The following is a 21,235-nucleotide window of genomic DNA, read 5'->3' as shown; positions in this document are numbered from 1 at the left end:
TTCCCTTTTCTCCACACCCTCTCCAGCATTTATTGTTTGTAGCTTTTTTGATGATGGTCATTCTGACCGGTGTGAGGTGATACCTCATTATAATTTTGATTTTCATTTCTCTAAGTGCCCATTTTTGGATTGGGTTGTTTGTTTTTTGGTATTGAGCTGCATGAGCTGCTTATAAAGTTTGGAGATTAATCCTTTCTATTTATCTTTAAAGAGAGAAAGAATGCAAACATTTAAAAAATGCGCACAAAAAGAGTACTCTATTGCACAATTTTTATAAGAATAAATAATATTTCCTCACATCACCAACTTATAATTCTCTTATAAAATTGTTTCTGTATGACTGCAAAAACTTTTTTCTGGTCATTCTGTTTTTAATGGTTCAGTCTGTCAGTTCCCAGATACAACTGAATTATCTAATAATTTTTAAAGTGTCTTTTCTTTCCAGAACAGCATAATTTTTAGTAAAGAAAATTAATACTATTTAAAATCTAAGTTTCTTTACACTCAGTAACATAGAAATGATATGAAATGGAAGGGAATTTATATTTGAGAAAACTTGATTCTATCATCTTATGATCAATATTTTCTAAAGAAAATATGATAGACATGAGTGTGATATCAGATTGTTTTGAAAAGTTAAAAATGAATACCTTTTAAAAAAAGTTTGGACATTATATATTCCTAGTATTATACAGGAAAAAAAAAATAAGGAAATGAGACACTAGATACTAAGCTGAGAATTAGAGGAATATGTGTTTTGCTGACTGGAATTAATTATGCTATATCCCTCTGTCTCTTTTTTGTTTTAAAATAAAGGAGGAAATATATGTAGAGCGGATGAGTTCCTTTGCAATAATTCCCTCTGCAAACTACATTTCTGGGTGTGTGATGGAGAAGATGACTGTGGAGACAACTCTGACGAAGCCCCTGACATGTGTGGTATGGCATTTCACGTGGCTCTAGATTGTACTCTCATCTCCTGATGTAGTGCGCCGGAGTGAATCGATGAAGTGGTGAGGTGAACCACAAATTTTACCATCCTGGGGTTAGGTAGATAAAGTATAACCACAGATACAGCTTTTGGTCAGGTAATAAGAGATAACCCTGCTCAAAGTTTATGACTTTATAGAGAGCCCTCCTAAATCTGAACTTGCACATGTCAGCACTATTCAAAAGATAGATTATGGTCTGTCTAGGAGGATTTAGAGTAGTTGACCTCTTGAATTGAGTAAGGTTCATATAAGAACTTTGGCATTATACCCAATTGGTATTTTAGGCTTAAACAATTTTTTTGACAGATAAGCATGGAAAAAATGTGCATAATCAAATCATGTACTTCCACAAGTCACCCACTACTGAGACTGTGGTTATTCAGAGAAGGGAAATAAATATACATAGAGATATACAGACATTATCTATCTATCTATCTATATCTATCTACCTATCTATATCTATTTGTTACAAATGTTAGGCAGAGAACTGCAATTAGGAGTTATTTAACATTTAAATCTGAAAATCTTAACAAAATTTATTTCTTCTTCAAATTCACGTTACTTCTGACATTTGTCACAAGCGTGATTATGCAACCACAAACTGTAAATGTAAATGTGCGCCTTTAGATCACCAAATTAAATGATTTCCTGTATTTGGTAAACACTTTTGTTCTTCATTTCATTCTTTTGCTAATCTCAGCAAAAAAGGTAATTTAACTTTTAATTTAAAGAAAAATACTACTACTTTGGATATAACTAATTAGCACATCCAGTGAATTAAAGAAAACATAACATGAGTGTATGTTCTTAAATTCTATGTTCTATTTGGTATATCAAATTAAACTAATTATTTTGATAGATGATGATATTGACTACAGATGTTACAGTTGAAGAAAAAAAATCTGAAACAAGGAGGCAGCTTTGTTTTAAACATATTTTAAAACTTGAAAAAGACAGTAGTTAGAGAATTGATATCTGTAGGTACAACTGATAAGTGATATAACTAAATTTCAATTTCAGTTCTTCTACATAATCTCACAAAGTGAACTCTAGAGAATGACCAGAGATAGTATTGTTTCTGAATCATAATAGTTGAAAAAATATGAGTTTACCAATATCAAGCCAAAACCTGTTATTTTTATAAACTATGTTTTTTTCTTCTATTCTCTATTCCACTTCAACACAAAACTATTGAGTGTAATAGGAAATGTTTGGAAACTAATTAACCACGTGGGGCTCCAGAGTCACCCCCCCAGAACCACTTCAAGGGCCAGGAAGTGATTCTCAGAGACATGCTGCATAGCTGCTGGAAAACTTGTAAAATACATCCAGCTTAATTCTGTGAATATTTTTGCATTCCCCTCAGTCGTCAGTATCAACACTGAGTCAAGCTATGATGTTCTGGAGACTGTGCTAAGTAATTGGGATAAAAAAAAAAACCTGAACAGAACATGGTTCTCTTTGACAAGGAGATCTTATTCTGGTTGGAAAATAATAATTTCCATAATTTATATTTTAAGCAATAGTAGAATTAAGTAAAGACAAGGCAGAGAGGGATAAGATGAACTCTGCCTGAAGGGGAATTCAGAAAGCTACAGTTTTGAAAGATATAGGCTAAAAGTCACCATAGGCATAGAGAACAGTGTGGGGAAAAGTATCATTCATTCATTTAATAAATATTTGTTAAACTAGAGACTGTGATTATTTGTGGTGATATAATGATGAGAGAAACAGATATGGACCCAGACTTCACAGAGCTGAGAGTCTAATGGAAGAGGGATATTAATGATCACAAAAATATATAGTTATAAACTATGATATGTGCAATGAAGAAAAAGTATAATAAGTTATAAAAATATAGAACAGAAGGATTTTACTCAATCTTGGATTATAAGAAGTAACATTTGAGTTTGAGTCTGAGAAATTTATAGCTGCCAGGTAGGTGAAAGGGATGGAGTGAGAGTGGATGACACAACATTTTAGGCAAAGGAAACAAGATGTAGAATGGCCCTGAGGTAGAGCAAACCATAGTTTACTAGAGAAGCTGAAAGATATGTGTGCTTGGAGAATACAGAGCAAGATAGATAATGGATGAAACTGAAGAGACAGGAGAGATACATGGAACCTTGTGAGTCTAGATAGGGATTTTTAGATTTAGCCTGAAAGCAATTAAAAATACTATAGAATTTAAAGTAGAAGATGCATATAGTCATATTTATATTTCACAAATATTGGATAGAAATAGGCAAGAATAGTTAAGACAATTGCAGTGCTCAAGGCAAGCTATGTGGGTAGCTTGGATTAAGATAATGACAGACCATGATGGCAAAGTATACACAGTTTGAATGTGATTTAAAAAGCAAAATGAGTTGGATTAAATAATGGAGTCGTTATAGGAGGCAAGAGAGAGGAAGTTGCCAAGTATAATTTATAGGCTGTTTTTGCTTGCACATTTGAATAGATGGGGAACACAGGAAAAGGAACAGTTTTGCAAGTAAAGATTAGAAGTCTGGCTTGAGATGCATCTGAGGAGACATTCAAGTACAGATTTCAAGTGGGTGCTAGATATTTGGTTCTAGAGCTTAAAGAGCTGGTCTAGAAATATAAATTTGAGAGTCAACATAAAATGTAGTAGTAAATACTATGGAATTTGTAAGATTTAGGCTGGGAGGGAGTAAAACATAAAAGGAGGGGATTAGGATAGAATATTGAGGGCCACCAACATCTAGATAAATATGAACAGCCAGAAGAGACTCAGGTGAGTGATAACAAAAGGATAAGCAAAAAAAAAAGGAAGTATGATGAGAAATATGAAGGTAATAAAACTTTTCAAGAAAGATGGGATAGTTCCTGAAGAGGCAGGGGAAATTAAGCTTCAGAGCAAGTGAAAAAATCAGTTTTAGATAAGGGTAGTGACCCCTTGAAATGAGTTGATAGATTATATGCAGATGCAGGTGGATGTACACATATTTAATGATATAATAACATTTTTTAAATCTTTTTATTTCCACTTTTTTATGTATAGTAAGGAAGCATGTTCATATATAGAATGTGAAAGGTTGGTGTGGTAGGAAGATTCAAAAGGAATGCAGATTTGAATCATTACTGCAAAGGGTAAGAGTGACATTATATATAGACAGATATAAATATAGATATAGATATAAATGAATGATTTCCAAGTAGTGTTCAGGGCCTATCTGGCATTGATAAATATTCATATTTGTGATATCAGTTGGTCTTGCAGTATGGTCATCTGCAACATTCCCGGGCTTCCCAGATACAGACATTGGGATAGCAGATGGTTTCATTCATCTAGGTTTGGGATTCTGTTAGATAATTAAGATGAAAAAAGCAAAAGGCCAGAGAATCCAGATTATTTGGACAAAAGTGATTTTCTAAAAGTACTTAGAAAAATGTCCAACATATAAAGGTTATCAATAAATATCAAATAGGTAAATTAAAAATGGAATGTGGAATCTAATGTCAACAGAAAGGGAAGTAAAGAGAAAAAAGGCAATGGTAAATAAGGAAGAGTTAGATGTATCAATGGGCTAAAGTTTCAGGTAAGACTGAAAAAGCATCTTTAATGAGAGGGGTTGAATTAAAAAGTTTGCTAATTGGAGATTGTTATCAGAATTTGGTCAGACTTTTAAAATCAGTGGCTTTGTAAATGAAGCAATTGGAGGAAATAGCACATCCGGCTGTGTCAGTGTTTCTTATCTGCGAGCAGCAGGAACTGTCATTGGCTGAATTAAGAAGATAAATTTGTTGAAATCCACCCATGTCCACACCCTTCTAGAAGAACGGGTGGCCTAGGTGGATTAGAGTAAAAGGACATTGGCTATGAGAAAATCAGGAAGTTAAGAGGTGCAGTTATTGGCTGGTTTGCTCATACGGATGTTGATGTCACCTAGGATGCTGGAATAATTTAGATGGAGAGAAATAGCTGTGAGGGATGGTGTTACAGTCTTCAGTGCATTGGGGAGGGGGTGATGTTTATAACGTTAAGTAGAAAATAGCGATAAGAAAAAAATACAACCAAATGCCTGGCCCTCAAAATAACAGTTTTTGTTTTTAGTTTATTTTAAAAAATAGAATGTGAATATATAGTAGCAAAGTTCTGTAAGCCATAGTAGGAAATTATGATGTCTTCAAATATGAGATAACATGAGGTTTGAGCAATTTAAGAGACATTCCTAAAAAACCTGAAGGGGAGGAACTCTGCTTAGAATGAGAAACAGATTTTAATTAAAAGAAGGAACGTGGCAAGAAGGAATATGGCATTTTTAAGGAGCTAATAAAGAGTGACAAGGGATGAGTCTGTAAGAGTGGCATGGACAAGATAATGATAAGTCTATTATGCCATGTGAAGTATCTTAAATTTTATTCTGGAAGTGATGAATAGCTATGGAAGAAATTATCAGATTGCTGTCCTGGTGGCTTTGAGAGGATTTTAGGTTGGGCAATGAAACTGAGACATTAAGGATTCTACGACAGTCATCTCTGTAAGAAATAATGAATAGCTGAGCTGTTGGAGTTGTAACTGGCATGCATGGAGATAAGAGGGCAAATTTGGGACATACCAACTGCACTTGTTGACTAATAAGGGTTGAAACATAGTGAGAGGATGCATTTAGAATAATCCCAAACTTGTGGCTATTATGTGCCACAAATTGAACTATGGAAATAAGACAGAGCTTGTTTGAGGGGAAGGAGGTCAAGGAAAGATGATGAAGAATTGAGCTTTGAACTTGTTGAATTTTAAATTCCCAAGGAAACGTCCTATAATTAACTATAGATGCTAGAATTAGATAGCAAATTGAAAGTCTTCAGAATATAGTGTCAAGTAAATCCATGCGAATGAATGAGAATATCTAAGCAGAGAATTCAAGAGTGAGAACATCAGGGGACCAATGATAGAGCCATGGAGTAGTCCGCATATGAGATTGGGAAGACATTAGAGATGTTTCCTACTTTAGGGGTAGAAGTCTTCAGATTCGATAGTGATGGAAAGGACAAGTGTAAAATTCCCTGTCTTTGTTTATTTAAGTCTCATACACACACACACACACATTAAAAATGAATAAGTAAGATCACCTTATTTGCCTTAAATACATATCGACCCATTTGTTTATGGAGACAGAGAGTAAGAAACACAGTTATAGTGTTGTTGGGATTTTTTTTTTTTTTTGCTGATTGACCTGTTTTCAATTTTGGATCCATAACATATGCTTGCTCAAGCTCTATTCTGTGTGAAATTGCTCTTTCAGATAGCTGTGTCCTGCCATGTTGCATAAACCGTAGGCATAAATTAATTTGGTACACTAAGGGAAGTCAGCTAAGATAAAGCATTTGGAAATAAAACCATGACGTTTGGCTCTTTTTCTTACTTCATTCAACATTTCAACTGTGCACTCTTTTCTGTTGTTAATATAAATAGCTAGGATCATACCTTCTATTATCACCCATTTTTCTAGTATCTACATGTAAGCACTTTCCACAACAAAAGATATTCAGAAAAGCTAGATTATGGATTTGAAAAGGAAGAAAATAAAAGGAAGACAAAAGAAGGATGGTTCTTCATAAGTCAGTGTACCCAAAGGAGCTGCTTTGTTTTTTCTTTTTTTTCAGAAAAATTTCTTTGCCCATCCACAAGACCGCACAGATGCAGAAATAACAGAATATGCCTGCAGCCTGAGCAAATGTGCAATGGGGTTGATGACTGTGGAGACAACTCAGATGAAGATCCCTGTGGTGGTAAATCTTTTTAATGTGAAATAATTGATTCAGTGACAGCTACAGATAATATAATGATTTTAGGGCTCAAAAAATTTTTAAAAATATTTTCAAGTGGCATGTCTGAGGGTATATTTTCAGGCACTTGATTTTCTGACAGGGTATGAAGATAATCCACTAACATTTCATTTGCATAGTAGAGCTGTGCATCTTTATCCGCTCCCTCCAGGTCTGTAAATCTCCATTGGTTATAGGTACTTTATTCTAGAAAGTACTGCATGAGAGAAACAATGTAGTGGTTTAAAATATTCTGTTAAACAACTTCTTGGGGGAAAAGTGTTTATATAGATTGTATGTATGCATACACAATCCCTTTTTCACAATTCAGAAATTAAAACTCAAAAAACCAAAAGCTTTAACTAAAATATGCAGCAAAACCATTTGGTGACAGACCCTGACTTGAACTAGTCTGAAGTAGTTTATATTACTTTTAAAAAAAAATCTCACTTAGGGTGAATATTCAAAAATTTTCCTGTGGAAATATAGTGTTATTTATTATAGGGTAAATACAGTGTTATTTTTCTAAGAATCAAAAATTTCAGAATTTTTTTTTCATTTAGCCCCAAGAGCTTCAAATAAAGGATTATGGATCTATGTTTTTCATAGTGTTTAGCAAAATCTTGAAGCTGTTATAGACTCAATAAATTTGTTTTGACTCTGTGAAGAGCTGATCATTTTTTAAATAACTCTATAGGTAAGCTTACATATAAAGCAAGACCTTGTAAAAAAGATGAGTTTGCTTGCAGTAATAAAAAATGTATCCCCATGGACCTCCAGTGCGATCAGCTTGATGACTGTGGAGATGGTTCAGACGAACAAGCCTGCAGAATAAGTGAGTTTGTTTCCTGTTAAAATGCAGCAACACACAAGTTCAATTTCTGCTTCAACATGACTAAAATTTTCTTTACTGCTGTGAGAAAAGATTGCTCTTCAAAATGTGCTTTAGTAATACTTGTCTTTAGGCCTTTGCCAAAGTAACCTTAGAATATCATTTTAATTAATTTAAAGTATGAGGTAGGAAAGGTTGATTTTGCAATGAGTGTATTTGTTAAAGCTGAAACTTTATCCAAATACAGACCTTGATATAAGCAAAGAAATCTATATTCCTTAATATTTTATTTATAAAATATAAATGTAATAGTTTCTGAATTTTACAAACAGTGATATTCATTTGAATGATGGTAAAGGTCTTAATAATTTGTTTAATGTTTTAAAATCTTAATCCATTGCTGAGTCATTCTCAAAGATGACCTCATTATTTTATTCAGTTAGAGTGCTATGATACTTGAGTTATGAGACCTTGATTGTGAATAATTTTGTGTTTAATGTTTGATATCTGATTTTTCCATATTGAGAAAACTAATTAAACTTATGACCTTAAATTCATATTGCTTGTAAAAGTCACAAAATAGTTCCAATTCTTGAGTCTTTTATTTTGTTCTCATTTATACATAAGTTGTTCCTCACTGGATGTTGAAGCAGTATCCACCAGGATATGGCCATGTATATCTCAACTGTGGTGTATATAATTCCACTGGTGTATTTTAATTAATTACAAAATAATCAAGAATCAGTGGGAATTAACATTATGTTTCTGATAATTAAGGTTTTCATATTTCTCATGTGATTAGATTTGTTTAAGTAAAATAGAGCTAATTCAATGTTACCCGTATAATAATGTCCCTCTCTTTTATTTGCACTCTAAAATATTTTCCTGAATTGGAGATAAAGCAATGAAGTTGCAACTACCATGCTGGAAACTACAAATAACACATAGTCTGTCCTAACTTGTATTGAAGTCCATGTCCATTGGAGCATATTACAGACTCAAATGCTGCTCCCTATATGTGTTTAGGAACTGATGATTTAACCTCTTGCTTGAGTAACTGGTAGTACCCTTGACTGAGTTCCTGAATACTAAGTTTAAGTTAGCAATAGATGCCTACATCTCTAGGTAGGTTCTAGGAAATATTTTGGTTCTTAGAGAAGAATGTGACTCTTGTACATTGTATCATGGTAAAGATAGACTGTCATTAGAGCCATTGATTCTCGAATTCCTTTTGGAAAGTAGTATAGCTCAATCACAGCTGTAAATATCAGCCGTTGGCAGCTTGGTCTAAACTATCCCTAATGTAATTGATTTTGGTTTTTATCTGCTTCTATACCTTTATAAGAAATGAGGGCTTATATGGGGAGAAGACCATAACCTTATAAATTCAAAAAGAGTTATCTATGGAATAATAAATGTAATTTCAAATTAAGAAAAATAGTAAACTCCCACTTCAGGAATTAGCATTATATTAGTTTTGATCATATTTTTAAATCCTAGCTCCCGCTGAATATACCTGTGAAGATAATGTGAATCCATGTGGAGATGATGCATATTGCAATCAAATAAAAACATCTGTTTTCTGTCGCTGTAAGCCTGGATTTCAGAGAAACATGAAAAACAGACAGTGTGAAGGTATAGTACATTTCCTCAACAGCTTGCTCTTAAATCTTTAGGTTAGAAAAGACTCCCAAAGCTGCTAAACTGTGAGATGACAGGAGACTGATTTTCATCAGAATGGTGTGTATCTACGGGATACTGTTTTACTTATGAGAGTTAAAGTCCCTGGGATGAGACTGTTTGTTTGCACTGCTAAGCTAACCGTTGCTGAGGCTTACAAAGCCTTTCCTACAGCAGACTCAGACCTGCAGGAATTTCTATTGTGTTGTTACAATTTTGTTTTGAAATGCAAATAATGAAATTGCTGGTTCAGAAACTATTGAAGAATTAGAGGCCTTCGCGAAAACATGTTTATGATCACACGCTTCTCGTGAGTTGTGGCATTTGCAATACTGTGATAGGTAATTCACTTTTAGAGAATTATGGGCTTTTGTCCTAACACCACGTCTTAAACAGTGCTTTATATTATCAAGAGTGTCTCCTAAAATTCAAAGACAGGATTTAAATAAATCTCTGTCAACTTACTTGTGATCATTTAAAAACTGAGCATGTAAGGGAGCCAGAATCTCATAGTAAGTTATATGTAAATATAATTTACACTAGGGCTTTAACTACAGAGCCATGAAATACAGACCTATATGCACTTTCTGCCAGTTTCTCCATTAATATTGATATTATTGTGGTTAGAGCCAAACCTAAATTATCCAGGGCAAATTCAACTCGTAAAATGCTTTCACCTACAAGCTCTCTGCTCTATTGTCTCCTTGTGTTATTCTTGGGTAAATAAAAGTGATTTTTACATTGTGTCAATCAAAATGGAATTATTGAAATTAATTGTACTCATCCAAAGGGGAAATAATTGTAACCACATCATATATATGAACATTTTGAGTTATATACTTGTTTAGATTATTCATGCCATTTTATTTCTTCATTAACATGGAACACTGAAAACTGGCAACTTAAGTTTCTCTATTTTAATAAAAAAGTGAATTATTTCTCAAGACTAGATTATTTCTTCTTTCGAGAAACTTTATGTCAGTTGTATACAAACACACACACACAATCTCTTCAAGATTTTACTTCCAAATAGCATTAATTTTCTAATGCTTATTTGTGAATAGTGGGCTCTGTTTCCTGTGTAGACTTACTAAATTTAGAAATTCTGATCTTGAAATTTTCTTTATTTTTAGTTATATTCCATGACAGATATAACCTGCAAGCTACGTTCTTCATTTTAAATCACTATGAATCTAGTATTTCTGTTGTGCAAATGAGTAACTTCTGAATTCTAACAAAATATATATCTTCATGTAATAAATGAAGTTTTGATAGTAGAGAAAAGCAGTTTGACGTGGTATGGAGAAGGGGAAAGACATTACCTTGATTTGTATTCCAAAGAATTTAAATGTTTTGTGTCCTTTCTATAGGTAGGTCAAAAAGAGCATAAGAAATCACTATTTGATGTTAAAGCCAAAGCACTTCAATTAAAATATCTAAAGGGAAGAAAAATTTAAGGGAACAGCAAGCAAGAAATAGAAACAGATTAATAGTTGTTGCATGCCAGGCACTGTTCCAAGTACTGGACATGTGTGAGATTACTCCATCCTCTTCAAAAGCTCCCGACATAGACATGGTTATAGAGATGAGAAGAAACGGTGATTCTGGCCAATGCAGGGCCATGTGAGAGAACTGAGATTTTATCAAAACATGCAGATTTTCACTGATTATGATTTCATCTCAAAGAGAAACCACAGATACAAATAACTCCCTGTTCAAAGTTACAGGTGCCAAAACAAATAAAATATATTTATTATAATACTTTTTTGATGGCTGAGAGCTGATACCATGTATTTTACTTATCCCTGCTATAGCATTTGTTAACAAGTAAATTCAGTTTTGTCTCTTTAACCTACACTTCAATTAAACGCAGAATTGCACTCCTGAGAGTACTTAAGTTCACCCTGGGCAAAGTATCATAGTAGAGACAATAGAATCAAGAAGACTGAGTTTAAGCCTTGGCACTGTCACTTACAAATGTCACTGTGAAAGTCTTTATCTCTACCACTGAGGCTTTGGAACACTGCTGAATGCTAAACAAGAGAAAATTACTATTGCTGTGCTAATCCTTAAATTCCTCTAATTCAAGAGAAGGATTAATCTCACAGATTTATTATGTAATTAGGGCAACTATAAGTGATAAAGGGAGCAGAGGAATTATGCTGATTGAAAGCAGAAGTAGAGGAGGTAAAGAAAAAGAAAGTAGATAATTCACCAGAATCACCTGACCTCAATCCTGGCCCTGCTTAAAACTTTAAAATTTGAGGCACGTGCTAAGCCATAGAATATTGCCTAAGATTTATTTATTACTTATGATTTATATATATTTATTTTTATGTAGGCATTCAGGATTTTGTTGTTGCTTGTTCACTTGGTCCTTCTTGTTACATAGTCACTTTGTATACATGAAGCCAGAAGTGTGTTAGAGGTGTATCCATATCTTTATTCTTTGCCAGGAATTGTGCAAAATGTTGGCAATAAAAAAATGAATAAATACTAATTTATGGTCCCAAGGGACTGACAGTCAAGTAGGGGATATGAATATGTGACCACGTATATGAAATACCATATGAACTGTATTTCATATGTGTGGCATAAGAGAGAAATTCCAAGAGAGCAAAAAGTGGAGAATCTAGGAGATGGATAGCCATTACTGTATATTGGTGAAGACCAAGGAAGGCTTCACTTCAGGTGAATCTTGAGAGAAGAGTAGAAATTTTCTATGTAAAAAGCAAGGGCATTACAGGACACTGGAATATCATATGACATGTGCAAAGGTATGGCGGCAGGTAATCAGAAAACTCAACCCCTATATGAGTGAATGGAAATACTAGGGAAGTTTGAAATGGATATTTCAACGTGTTAAGTGGATTAACAAGCAATGCACAAACAATTGATGAGTCATTATAGTGAAACTATTGTGAAAAAATTGTTATGGCTGGAAAATATTACATAGCAAGTCACAGACTTAACAGTTTGAAAAGACAATGAAAGAAATAGGAATAATAAGTTTAAGGACACAAAATACATTTGTCTTTTTTGAAAAGCGGTAAGAATGACAGTACTAATTGGGGTTATGATGGTGCTATTTTGAGCTCTTCTTTTCTAGACCTTAATGAATGTTTGGTGTTTGGCACGTGTTCCCACCAATGTGTAAATATGGAAGGATCCTATAAATGTGTGTGCGACCAGAATTTTCAAGAAAGAAATAACACCTGCATAGCAAAAGGTGAGGATATATAACCATTACTTTAAATGTTATTATAATTTTGCTGTAAACATTTTATGGGGAAAAAATGTTTCATATTGCATTTTAGCAATGGCTTAATGCCTGAAAATATAAAATAAATCTTTTTAATAAGAGATTAAATTACGAATTTAATAAGAGATTAAATTATTAATTATTAATTGGTTAAATTGTCCAATTTATTAATTATCATTCTTTTTTTTTTTTTTTTTTTTTGTGGTATGCGGGCCTCCCCCCGTTGAGGCCTCTCCCGTTGCGGAGCACAGGCTCCGGACGCGCAGGCTCAGCAGCCATGGCTCACGGGCCCAGCCGCTCCGCGGCATGTGGGATCCTCCCAGACCGGGGCGCGAACCCGGTTCCCTTGCATCGGTAGGCGGACGCGCAACCACTGCTCCACCAGGGAAGCCCTATTATCATTCTTAATTAATCTAATATGGGAAGGTTTATAAATATGGCTGTCAAATACCTGGCTACTATTAAAATCACTTTTGTGTTTGAAACAATTTATCAGGAGGTAAAATTTAAAAGCCAATGTGATAGAATATGAAGTATCTTTCTTCATGGCCTGCTCTTAGTGTACTTGAGGAAACATTATACCACTGGGATACAAATAACAGGTTAAATTAAATGTTAGCATTATAAGGAGAATGAAATTTTGAGTAAGAACTTAAAGGTTTTAAAATAAAATTATGTTTTCAAATTCAGACCTCCTCTACTTATGAATATCATTTTTAAAAAATTAAATTACAGATATATATTTGGGGCTTCTTAGATATGGCTTTTAATGCTTTTATATTTTTACTAAATAATATTGTAATTTAAATATTGTTAGCTACAGGGCATGATTAACAATGTTAATAAGACAGTTATTAAAAGAGGAAAGCAACATGATATAGTGAATCAAGCAAGAATGGGCTATGGAATTAAACAGACTTGTATTTGAATCCCAGCATTGCACCCAATTGTGTGGCCTCGGGGAATTTAAACTCTCTGAGCCTCAGTTCCTCATCTGTAAAATGGGAGGCCTAATCCTTACTTTCCATGGTTGTTGTAAGAGGAGATAAATTGTCAAAGACTTAATACATCTCCTATCACATAGTAACCATTTACTAAGTGAGAGCTATTGAGCCTATAGAGCTGAACTACAACTCATGTATTAATTTTTTTTTAAATTTGCAGATATTATATATGCAATTCAGTCTTTCTTTACGGTTTCATTAATATTTCAATTACTATTTTCAGGATTCTCTTTAGGGTTTTACTTGTCTCAGTAGGCAAATTACATCAGTATTGTATTGTAGGTGTCAAAATTTCAGGCTACATTGTTCCAGTTAGCAAGATTCTAGAAAATGTTGAGATTATGGCATGTTAGTATAATAAACACTGATATTTTTATAAAATAAAAATAAAAGAACATTTGACATATATGACTACTGGAAGAAGAAGACTCTTCATCTTGTAATTTTTATTTCTTAGCCTAAGGTAATGATCACTCAGGTGCATAAACTAAATGCTCAGGAATGTCTGAGGCTTAATGAGTATATAACATGGTATTTGAATATTCAGATCCAAAGCATTAAAACATAAGGTATTGTAACTTACCAAATAGAAATCCCTTTTCATAAAAAGGATATCTACTACAAATACCTAATTTCTAGCCATAAGGTAAGCTTTGACCTAAGAAAACCTCCATTAATAACTTAGAAATGTTTAGTTAAGTGTATTTTAGAAATGTCATGGGGCTTCCCTGGTGGCGCAGTGGTTGAGGAGCTGCCTGCTAGTGCAGGGGACACGGTTTCGAGCCCTGGTCTGGGAGGATCCCACATGCCGCAGAGCGACTAGGCCCGTGAGCCACAACTGCTGAGCCTGCGCGTCTGGAGCCTGTGCTCTGCAACAAGAGAAGCCGCGATAGTGAGAGGCCCGCGCACCGCGATGAAGAGTGGCCCCCGCTTGCCGCAACTAGAGAAAGCCCTCGCACAGAAACGAAGACCCAACACAGCAAAAATAAATAAATAAATAAAATCCTATCCCCAACATCTTCTTTAAAAAAAAAAAAAAGAAATGTCATGAAGACTAAAAGATGGTATAAAGCCGGTTTATTTTTATTGAGCAAGAAACTGTGTTAAGAATAACAATTCAAGTTAATTTAAAAGTACATTCGTTGCCTTTACATTAGTTGAAATTTATTTTATTTTTGTATTTTATTATAATAATCTCCAGGCTCTGAAGATCAAGTTCTCTACATTGCTAATGACACTGATATCCTGGGTTTTATATATCCATTCAACTACAGTGGCGATCATCAACAAATTTCTCATTTTGAACATAATTCAAGGATAACAGGGATGGATGTATATTATCAGAGAGATATGATTATTTGGAGTACTCAGTTTAATCCAGGCGGAATTTTCTACAAAAGGATCCATGGCAGAGAAAAAAGGCAAGCAAACAGTGGCTTGATTGTAAGTAAATAAAATTGAATATTTGAAGGCTCACACCTTCCCCCACGTCCCTGTTTTTTTTAATCTGTCAATCACAGTATCTGATAAGAGGTAATTAATATATTCAGTGATTCCTCCCAGTATTCTCCCTGTATAGAAATAGAACATTTTCCTACTCCTTTATTCTCATAGCAGCGTACAATTCATTTTAATTACATGATATTATGTGTTTCTTTTAATACATTTTCTGTAGTTACATAAGAATGGTAATTAATAATACCTAAAATTTCTAGAACTTTCTATATTTTATAGTATTTAATAATATATTATGAACATGAGGGTTTTTTTCATCATGAGATCATATTGGGAACCATCACTTTGTTTTTACATTAGAAAATAAACTCAAAAATATACAGGGTAAATTGTTTCATTTTTAACAATATGAGAAATATAGTTCTCTTCTAGGGCAAGAGATCAATTCGATAGTGTAATCATTTCTTCTGACTCCTAATAACTATATTTCAGGGAACATCCAAAATAGAACAGTATTGTTTACTGGTCTATGACGGACACATTGATTATCATGGTTATTCCTTTTGAGAAAAATGAACTAGAACATTTGTTTAGACTTGTGGTTGTAGGTTATCCTTTTTTGTTTTAGGGCATGTCAACTTATTATGTATTTTATATTTTGAAGTAAATTGGCAGAGAAATAACAGATAAAGACTTATTTTGGGGGTCCTGGCCCATTCCCATACAACCAAAGAGTCAAAGACTCTCACAGTAGGATTAAATTACTTTAATCCTACTAAATAATTAAAGCTTTGTATTTGAAACGAATCAGAGACACCTATCTGGAAGTCTTCACTACCTTTTTCAGAGGTATCTACCATAAATATTTGAACTCCGTGAATATCATTTGATGGAAATCTGGAACACTTATTTTTTATCAGTAGTAGGTGTCAATAAGCTGGTTTTAAAAGAAGCTATATTATTAGCTTTAAAATTCAGTTTAGATTAAATTAACTGTGAGTAAAAATCCATATATATTAGAGTTGTTTCTTTAACTCCTCCTCCCCCAAACCCAGTGTTATACAAGGCTTTAGTTCTATTAAGGGTAGTTCTAGGACAGAGCCAAGAACTTCAGTGGATTACTCTGCCCTCCTTCACTCACATATCATCTCCTTCCAATCAGACCAAAAGACTGACTCAGTCTTGACTAGCTTTAGCTTTCTTTATCTCTAAAACAGAAGTTTGCTTTGCAAAAACATTGTTCCTATGGTACAGTTTCATGTATTAATGAAGTGATAAAGAGTATATATTGTGAAATTACACTGACTGGGTTTTAATCTTGTTCCTGTTGCTTACTAGCTTCCTAGCTTCTCTGTACTCTCCATTTCATGAGGTTTTAGTGAGGAATACACACACGTGCACGTACACACACTATATTTATATTAGCATTAATAGTTCTTGGCACATAATAAGTACTGTATAGATGAACAGAATGATATGATAATGATGGTGATGATGTTGATGATGACTGGCAAAATGTTCTTCCCTATAATGCATATTCTCACATTAAAAATTAATTGCAAATTACTCTTGCCTGAATTTGATAGTTGCTAAAAATATATATTTTTCATATAATTTTCAGTGACAATGATTTGATAATTTTTTAGCTTTGTCCTTGGGGAGATGGATAAATACAATCAATAGCCTCTAGCAAACTGCTTATTGTAGGCCACGAGCCAAACTTGTTTAATAGCTAAATATTTATTCTTCTGTATGTACTCAAATATATAAATGGATCAATATATACTTTATATATTTTACATATTTTAATTTTTTTAATTTTATTAATGTGGTATAGAGTCTTTCATCATCAATGCAAAGTTATTGATTATCCTTTTTCTAATAGGATTTGAAACATTATTAGTCTTTTAATGGTAGTAATAAGATGTATTGTGTAATCTAGACTTTCTATTTGTTTGTTTTTCTCTCTCTCTTCTTAGACCTACCAATGACTAACAGTATTCAATAGGAAGAAAAGTGGGTAACAGCAGGGTACATTTTCTAGAAACCCATCATAGCTAACTAAATGTCATTATTATAAGGTTAGAACCTTTGAGCCATGAATTTTAGCACCATGTTCTAAACCATTAAGCATTCCATAGAAACTCCAACCAGTGCATTATATATATGTATAAAAATACCTAAGGCTACACTGTTAAGGGCAATTATTTAACTTTGCTTCCTAAACCTTTTTGTAATCCTAATATCTCAATATTATAAATATGGAATAAATCCATTCTCACCACCTTAAGTTAATGAGCAATGTGCATTCTAGAATGATTAAATGACTTATCTATGGCCATGCAGCTATAATGTGACACAATTTAGACTTTAACTTGAGATATTTGCTACATCTCTGAGTCTCAACATACTCATATGAACGCTAACTACTTTATTAAAGTAGAAAATTTCTAAAGTCCCTTCCAGATAGTAAATATGTATGATTTCCCACATATTTGTGACATAGTTTATGTCTATCCAGTTATTACCTGGACAATTTGTATTTATTTCTTTGAAATCCATCTTGTATATAAAGAATTGATTTTCTACCCTCATGAATTTCCCTGCAATGTATTATATTTGCTCCTTTAACAGTCACCAGATAGTCATCCATTAGTTTAATGAACATGCACTCTATTTCATCTTCTAAGTTTTGGCACAATTATTAAATGATACTGACCTGAGAATTCCCCACTCCTCAGAAAACAAAACTTAAGATTTTTCCCTACACTGAATATGGTGCATTGATTTCTATCTCTGAATCAATAGGTAAAAGAAAGAAAAATATACAAATCAAACTATGGATACTTTAGTTATAACCCTATTATCAGTGAAGCAAATGGAAGGAGTTATCCATGTGATAGCAGGATATCTTGGAAGCATATTCACAGATACTGAAAACACTGGAATATTTTCATTTCAGCAAAGGGCAGAAAATATGTTGTATCAGAAATCAGAAGAATATTGCTCAGACAACTAAATGTTAACTGAAGTCCATTCTAAAGGAAGATAGTTTTTAACATATTTTTTAGAAATAATGAAGGGAATTCTCTTCTGTAATCTGTGAAAATGGTTGGAATAGTAATTAGGATTGCAAATTTAAATTTCAAATGCAGATTAAGTTATTTATAGATAGAATTACTTATGATTTTCTAACCCCCTGAGCTATACAAAATGGATAGATTTTTCCTTTAAGAAAATTAAGTAATTTAAAACTTAAAAGACTGACATAATTCAATTGATATGTAAAGCATAATGAGAATTTGAATTTTAGTAGTTAGAACAGAATATGATAGTGTTATACAACAATTGTACATACTTTCTGGCCATTTATCATTTCTAGTATGAAATGCTAGATGCATGATGGCAAGCACTATAAAGTAGGTCAATGCTTAAAAAATGAAAATGACTTTAAATATACAGATTAGATTTTTACAATTAAATAGCTGAATATTCCTGAGCAAAACAAATGTTTCCTCCGATCTACCTGGTTTTGAGAAGTGAATGTGAGATACCATTTTTGGCATATTCTCCATTATGCAAAAGAGAATGTTCAATATAAATTTACTTATAATTTTATTCATTAATAATCATAACTTTTTCTCAAAAAATTTGATTAGACCATTTTTCCTGAAAAGCTTTAACAAAGTAACCAATTGTTTTCTTTAATAGGTTTCAATTTTGAATTGGAGTCCTAGCTATAAACCTCATACCCAATATATGGGTCTGTGTGTACATCTCATAGACACGCATACACACACACACACACACACACACACACACATAAACATAAATTTATAGATATGTCTATGAACCCACACATAAGCGTGTGTGTGTGTGTGTGTGTGTGTGTGTACACACATTTTAGCAAAAACTTCAAAGTCTTGTTTTAGGATGTTTGTGTAGTGGTAAAAATTGATAGTTTATTTTTAAAAATTTTTTTCTTCATTATTATAAATTTATGACAACCATTAAACTCTAAATTGAAACTGTCTATACTTCCTTAGAAAGAATACTTTTAAAACCATCTGAGTTTATTCAAACCAGTCAACAGCTAAAATCATTTATTACAATTACTTTGGAAGAGATCTAAAACTATCAGCTATTACACTATTACCATTTTGTGCCTTGACTGTTGTTGACTGCATAAGACAGTCACTCAGTAATACATCTAATTAGAGTTAATGGTTCTGAAACAGCTGTGATCAATATTCAAAATTTACTGAACATAAATCTTATAAGACGATATAAAACATATGATTATATAATTAATAATACTGAGTAAGTTATTGATCAGATTGTATAGCATTTTAAGGTGAACCAGTCAAGTTTTATTCAATCATACCCATATCTTTATTTAAAGAGTTCTTTTTGTTTGGTTTGGTGTTGGGTTCTTAGGATACAATAAAGATAATAGATCTTGTCCTCATGAAGTTTATATTCTGTGGAACGAAGACAAAGTCAAGTAAACTAATAAATAAATAAATACAAAAAAATGTCCAGTTTTGAAAAGTGTATCGAGGGGAATAAAAAATGGACTTAGGGGCTTCCCTGGTGGCGCAGTGGTTGAGAGTCCGCCTGCCGATGCAGGGGACACGAGTTCGTGCCCTGGTCCGGGAAGATCCCACATGCCGCGGAGTGGCTGGGCCCGTGAGCCATGGACGCTGAGCCTGCACGTCCTGAGCCTGTGCTCCGCAACGGGAGAGGCCACAACAGTGAGAGGCCCGCATACCGCAAAAAAAAAAAAATGGACTTAGAAAAACTTAAACGTTGTAGGTTTTGAGTAAGATGATCAATAAAGGCACATTTGAAGAAAGGAGATTTTGAGCTAAGACCTAAGAGATGAGAAGGAAGTAATGCCATCTTATTTATATCTAAGACAACTATTTCACTTTTTATGTGGAGAATGGATCTGGTGGGAGAAAAGACTGGAACAGAAGGAGACCACATAGGAGGACTATGCTCCCAATTAGAAATGGTGGTATGTTGCACTATTGTAGTCTCAATGAAATGGAAGGTCGTGACTAGACTTTTAAGGAAAAATGTTTGCAAATAAAATGAACGTGAAAAATGAGGACAGGAAGGACTCCAGACTGACACCTGAGTTTCCGGATTCTATAATTTGATGGATACGGAAAATGGTAAACTGTGGGTTCAGTTTTAGTCGTGTTAAGTCAGTTACCTGTAAGAGATCCAAGTGAGATGTCAGTTAGTCAGTGATGTATTCAAGGCTTTATCTTAGATCTCTGGACTGGAGATTTACATTAAAGAACAGAAAAATAGAGGAGACATCTAAAACCATGAAGCCAGGTTATATTACCAGGGGAAGTAAAGAGGGGACTGGAACGAAGCCCTGAGTCTAGATTAAAATGATGACAAAGAGTGGCCAGTGCATTAGGAGAAAACTAGAATGTAGAGTCACAAAAACTAAGAGAAGAAAGTGTTTTGAAAAAGAAGTTGGGGTTATATTTCTAGAGTACTGCTGAAAGATCAAGTAAAGGAAGATAAAGAAGTGTTCAATAAATTTGGAGACAGAAATTCATTAAAAGACCTTGACAAATGCTTAGAGTCATGGAGGAAGCAGACATCAGAGAGCACTTAGTGGTTCTACAATCAGTGGTTCTCCACTGGGGATGATCTTTGACCCCAGGGGACATTTGGTAATGTCTGAAGATATTTTTGATTGTCACAACTGGGTAGTGCTGCTGGTATCAAGTGAGTAGAGGCCAGGGGAAATGCTTAACACCCTACAATGCATAAATTAGTTTCTCACAAGGAGTTATCCTTACCAAAATGTCCATAGTGTCAGAGTTGAGAAACCTTTCTCTTCATAGTAGCAGTATCAGTCTTTCCAATTAAACTTTAAGTAGATTTTTTGTTACTTCATTTGATGTAATAATAATCCTGTAATACAAAATAGTTCTAAGATGAATCATCAGTATAGTTTTTCTTTTATTGTTCGCTCTTTTTTTCCTCACCTCTCAGTCTCTTTTGCTAGATCCTTTTCTCCTTCCCTCTTAACATTGGAATGCCCCAGGCTCAGACCTTGATACTCTTCTTTCTATCTTTCCTCACTTCCTTGTAGAGTTCATATTGTTTCATGGTTTAACATATAACTACATGCTAACAATTGCCTAACTGATATCAGGCTCTGTCCAACTGCTTGCTTTGGTTTTCC

General features: G+C 33.6%; 1 protein-coding gene across 1 annotated transcript in view; it reads left to right on the top strand.

Moving 5' to 3' along the window:
* LRP1B (LDL receptor related protein 1B) overlaps positions 1-21,235 on the top strand; it is a 1,933,320-nt gene that overhangs the window by 1,799,857 nt on the left and 112,228 nt on the right. Inside the window, exons 72-77 of the mRNA XM_024122386.1 lie at positions 817-939; positions 6,624-6,749; positions 7,483-7,620; positions 9,118-9,252; positions 12,407-12,526; positions 14,765-15,006. Of these exons, the coding sequence (XP_023978154.1) occupies positions 817-939; positions 6,624-6,749; positions 7,483-7,620; positions 9,118-9,252; positions 12,407-12,526; positions 14,765-15,006 (884 nt within the window). The remainder of the gene's footprint in view (positions 1-816; positions 940-6,623; positions 6,750-7,482; positions 7,621-9,117; positions 9,253-12,406; positions 12,527-14,764; positions 15,007-21,235) is intronic.

Source organism: Physeter macrocephalus, chromosome 2 (assembly GCF_002837175.3).
Source record: "Physeter macrocephalus isolate SW-GA chromosome 2, ASM283717v5, whole genome shotgun sequence".
Taxonomy (NCBI): Eukaryota; Metazoa; Chordata; class Mammalia; order Artiodactyla; family Physeteridae; genus Physeter; species Physeter macrocephalus.
This window is presented reverse-complemented; position numbering and strand designations above follow the sequence as displayed.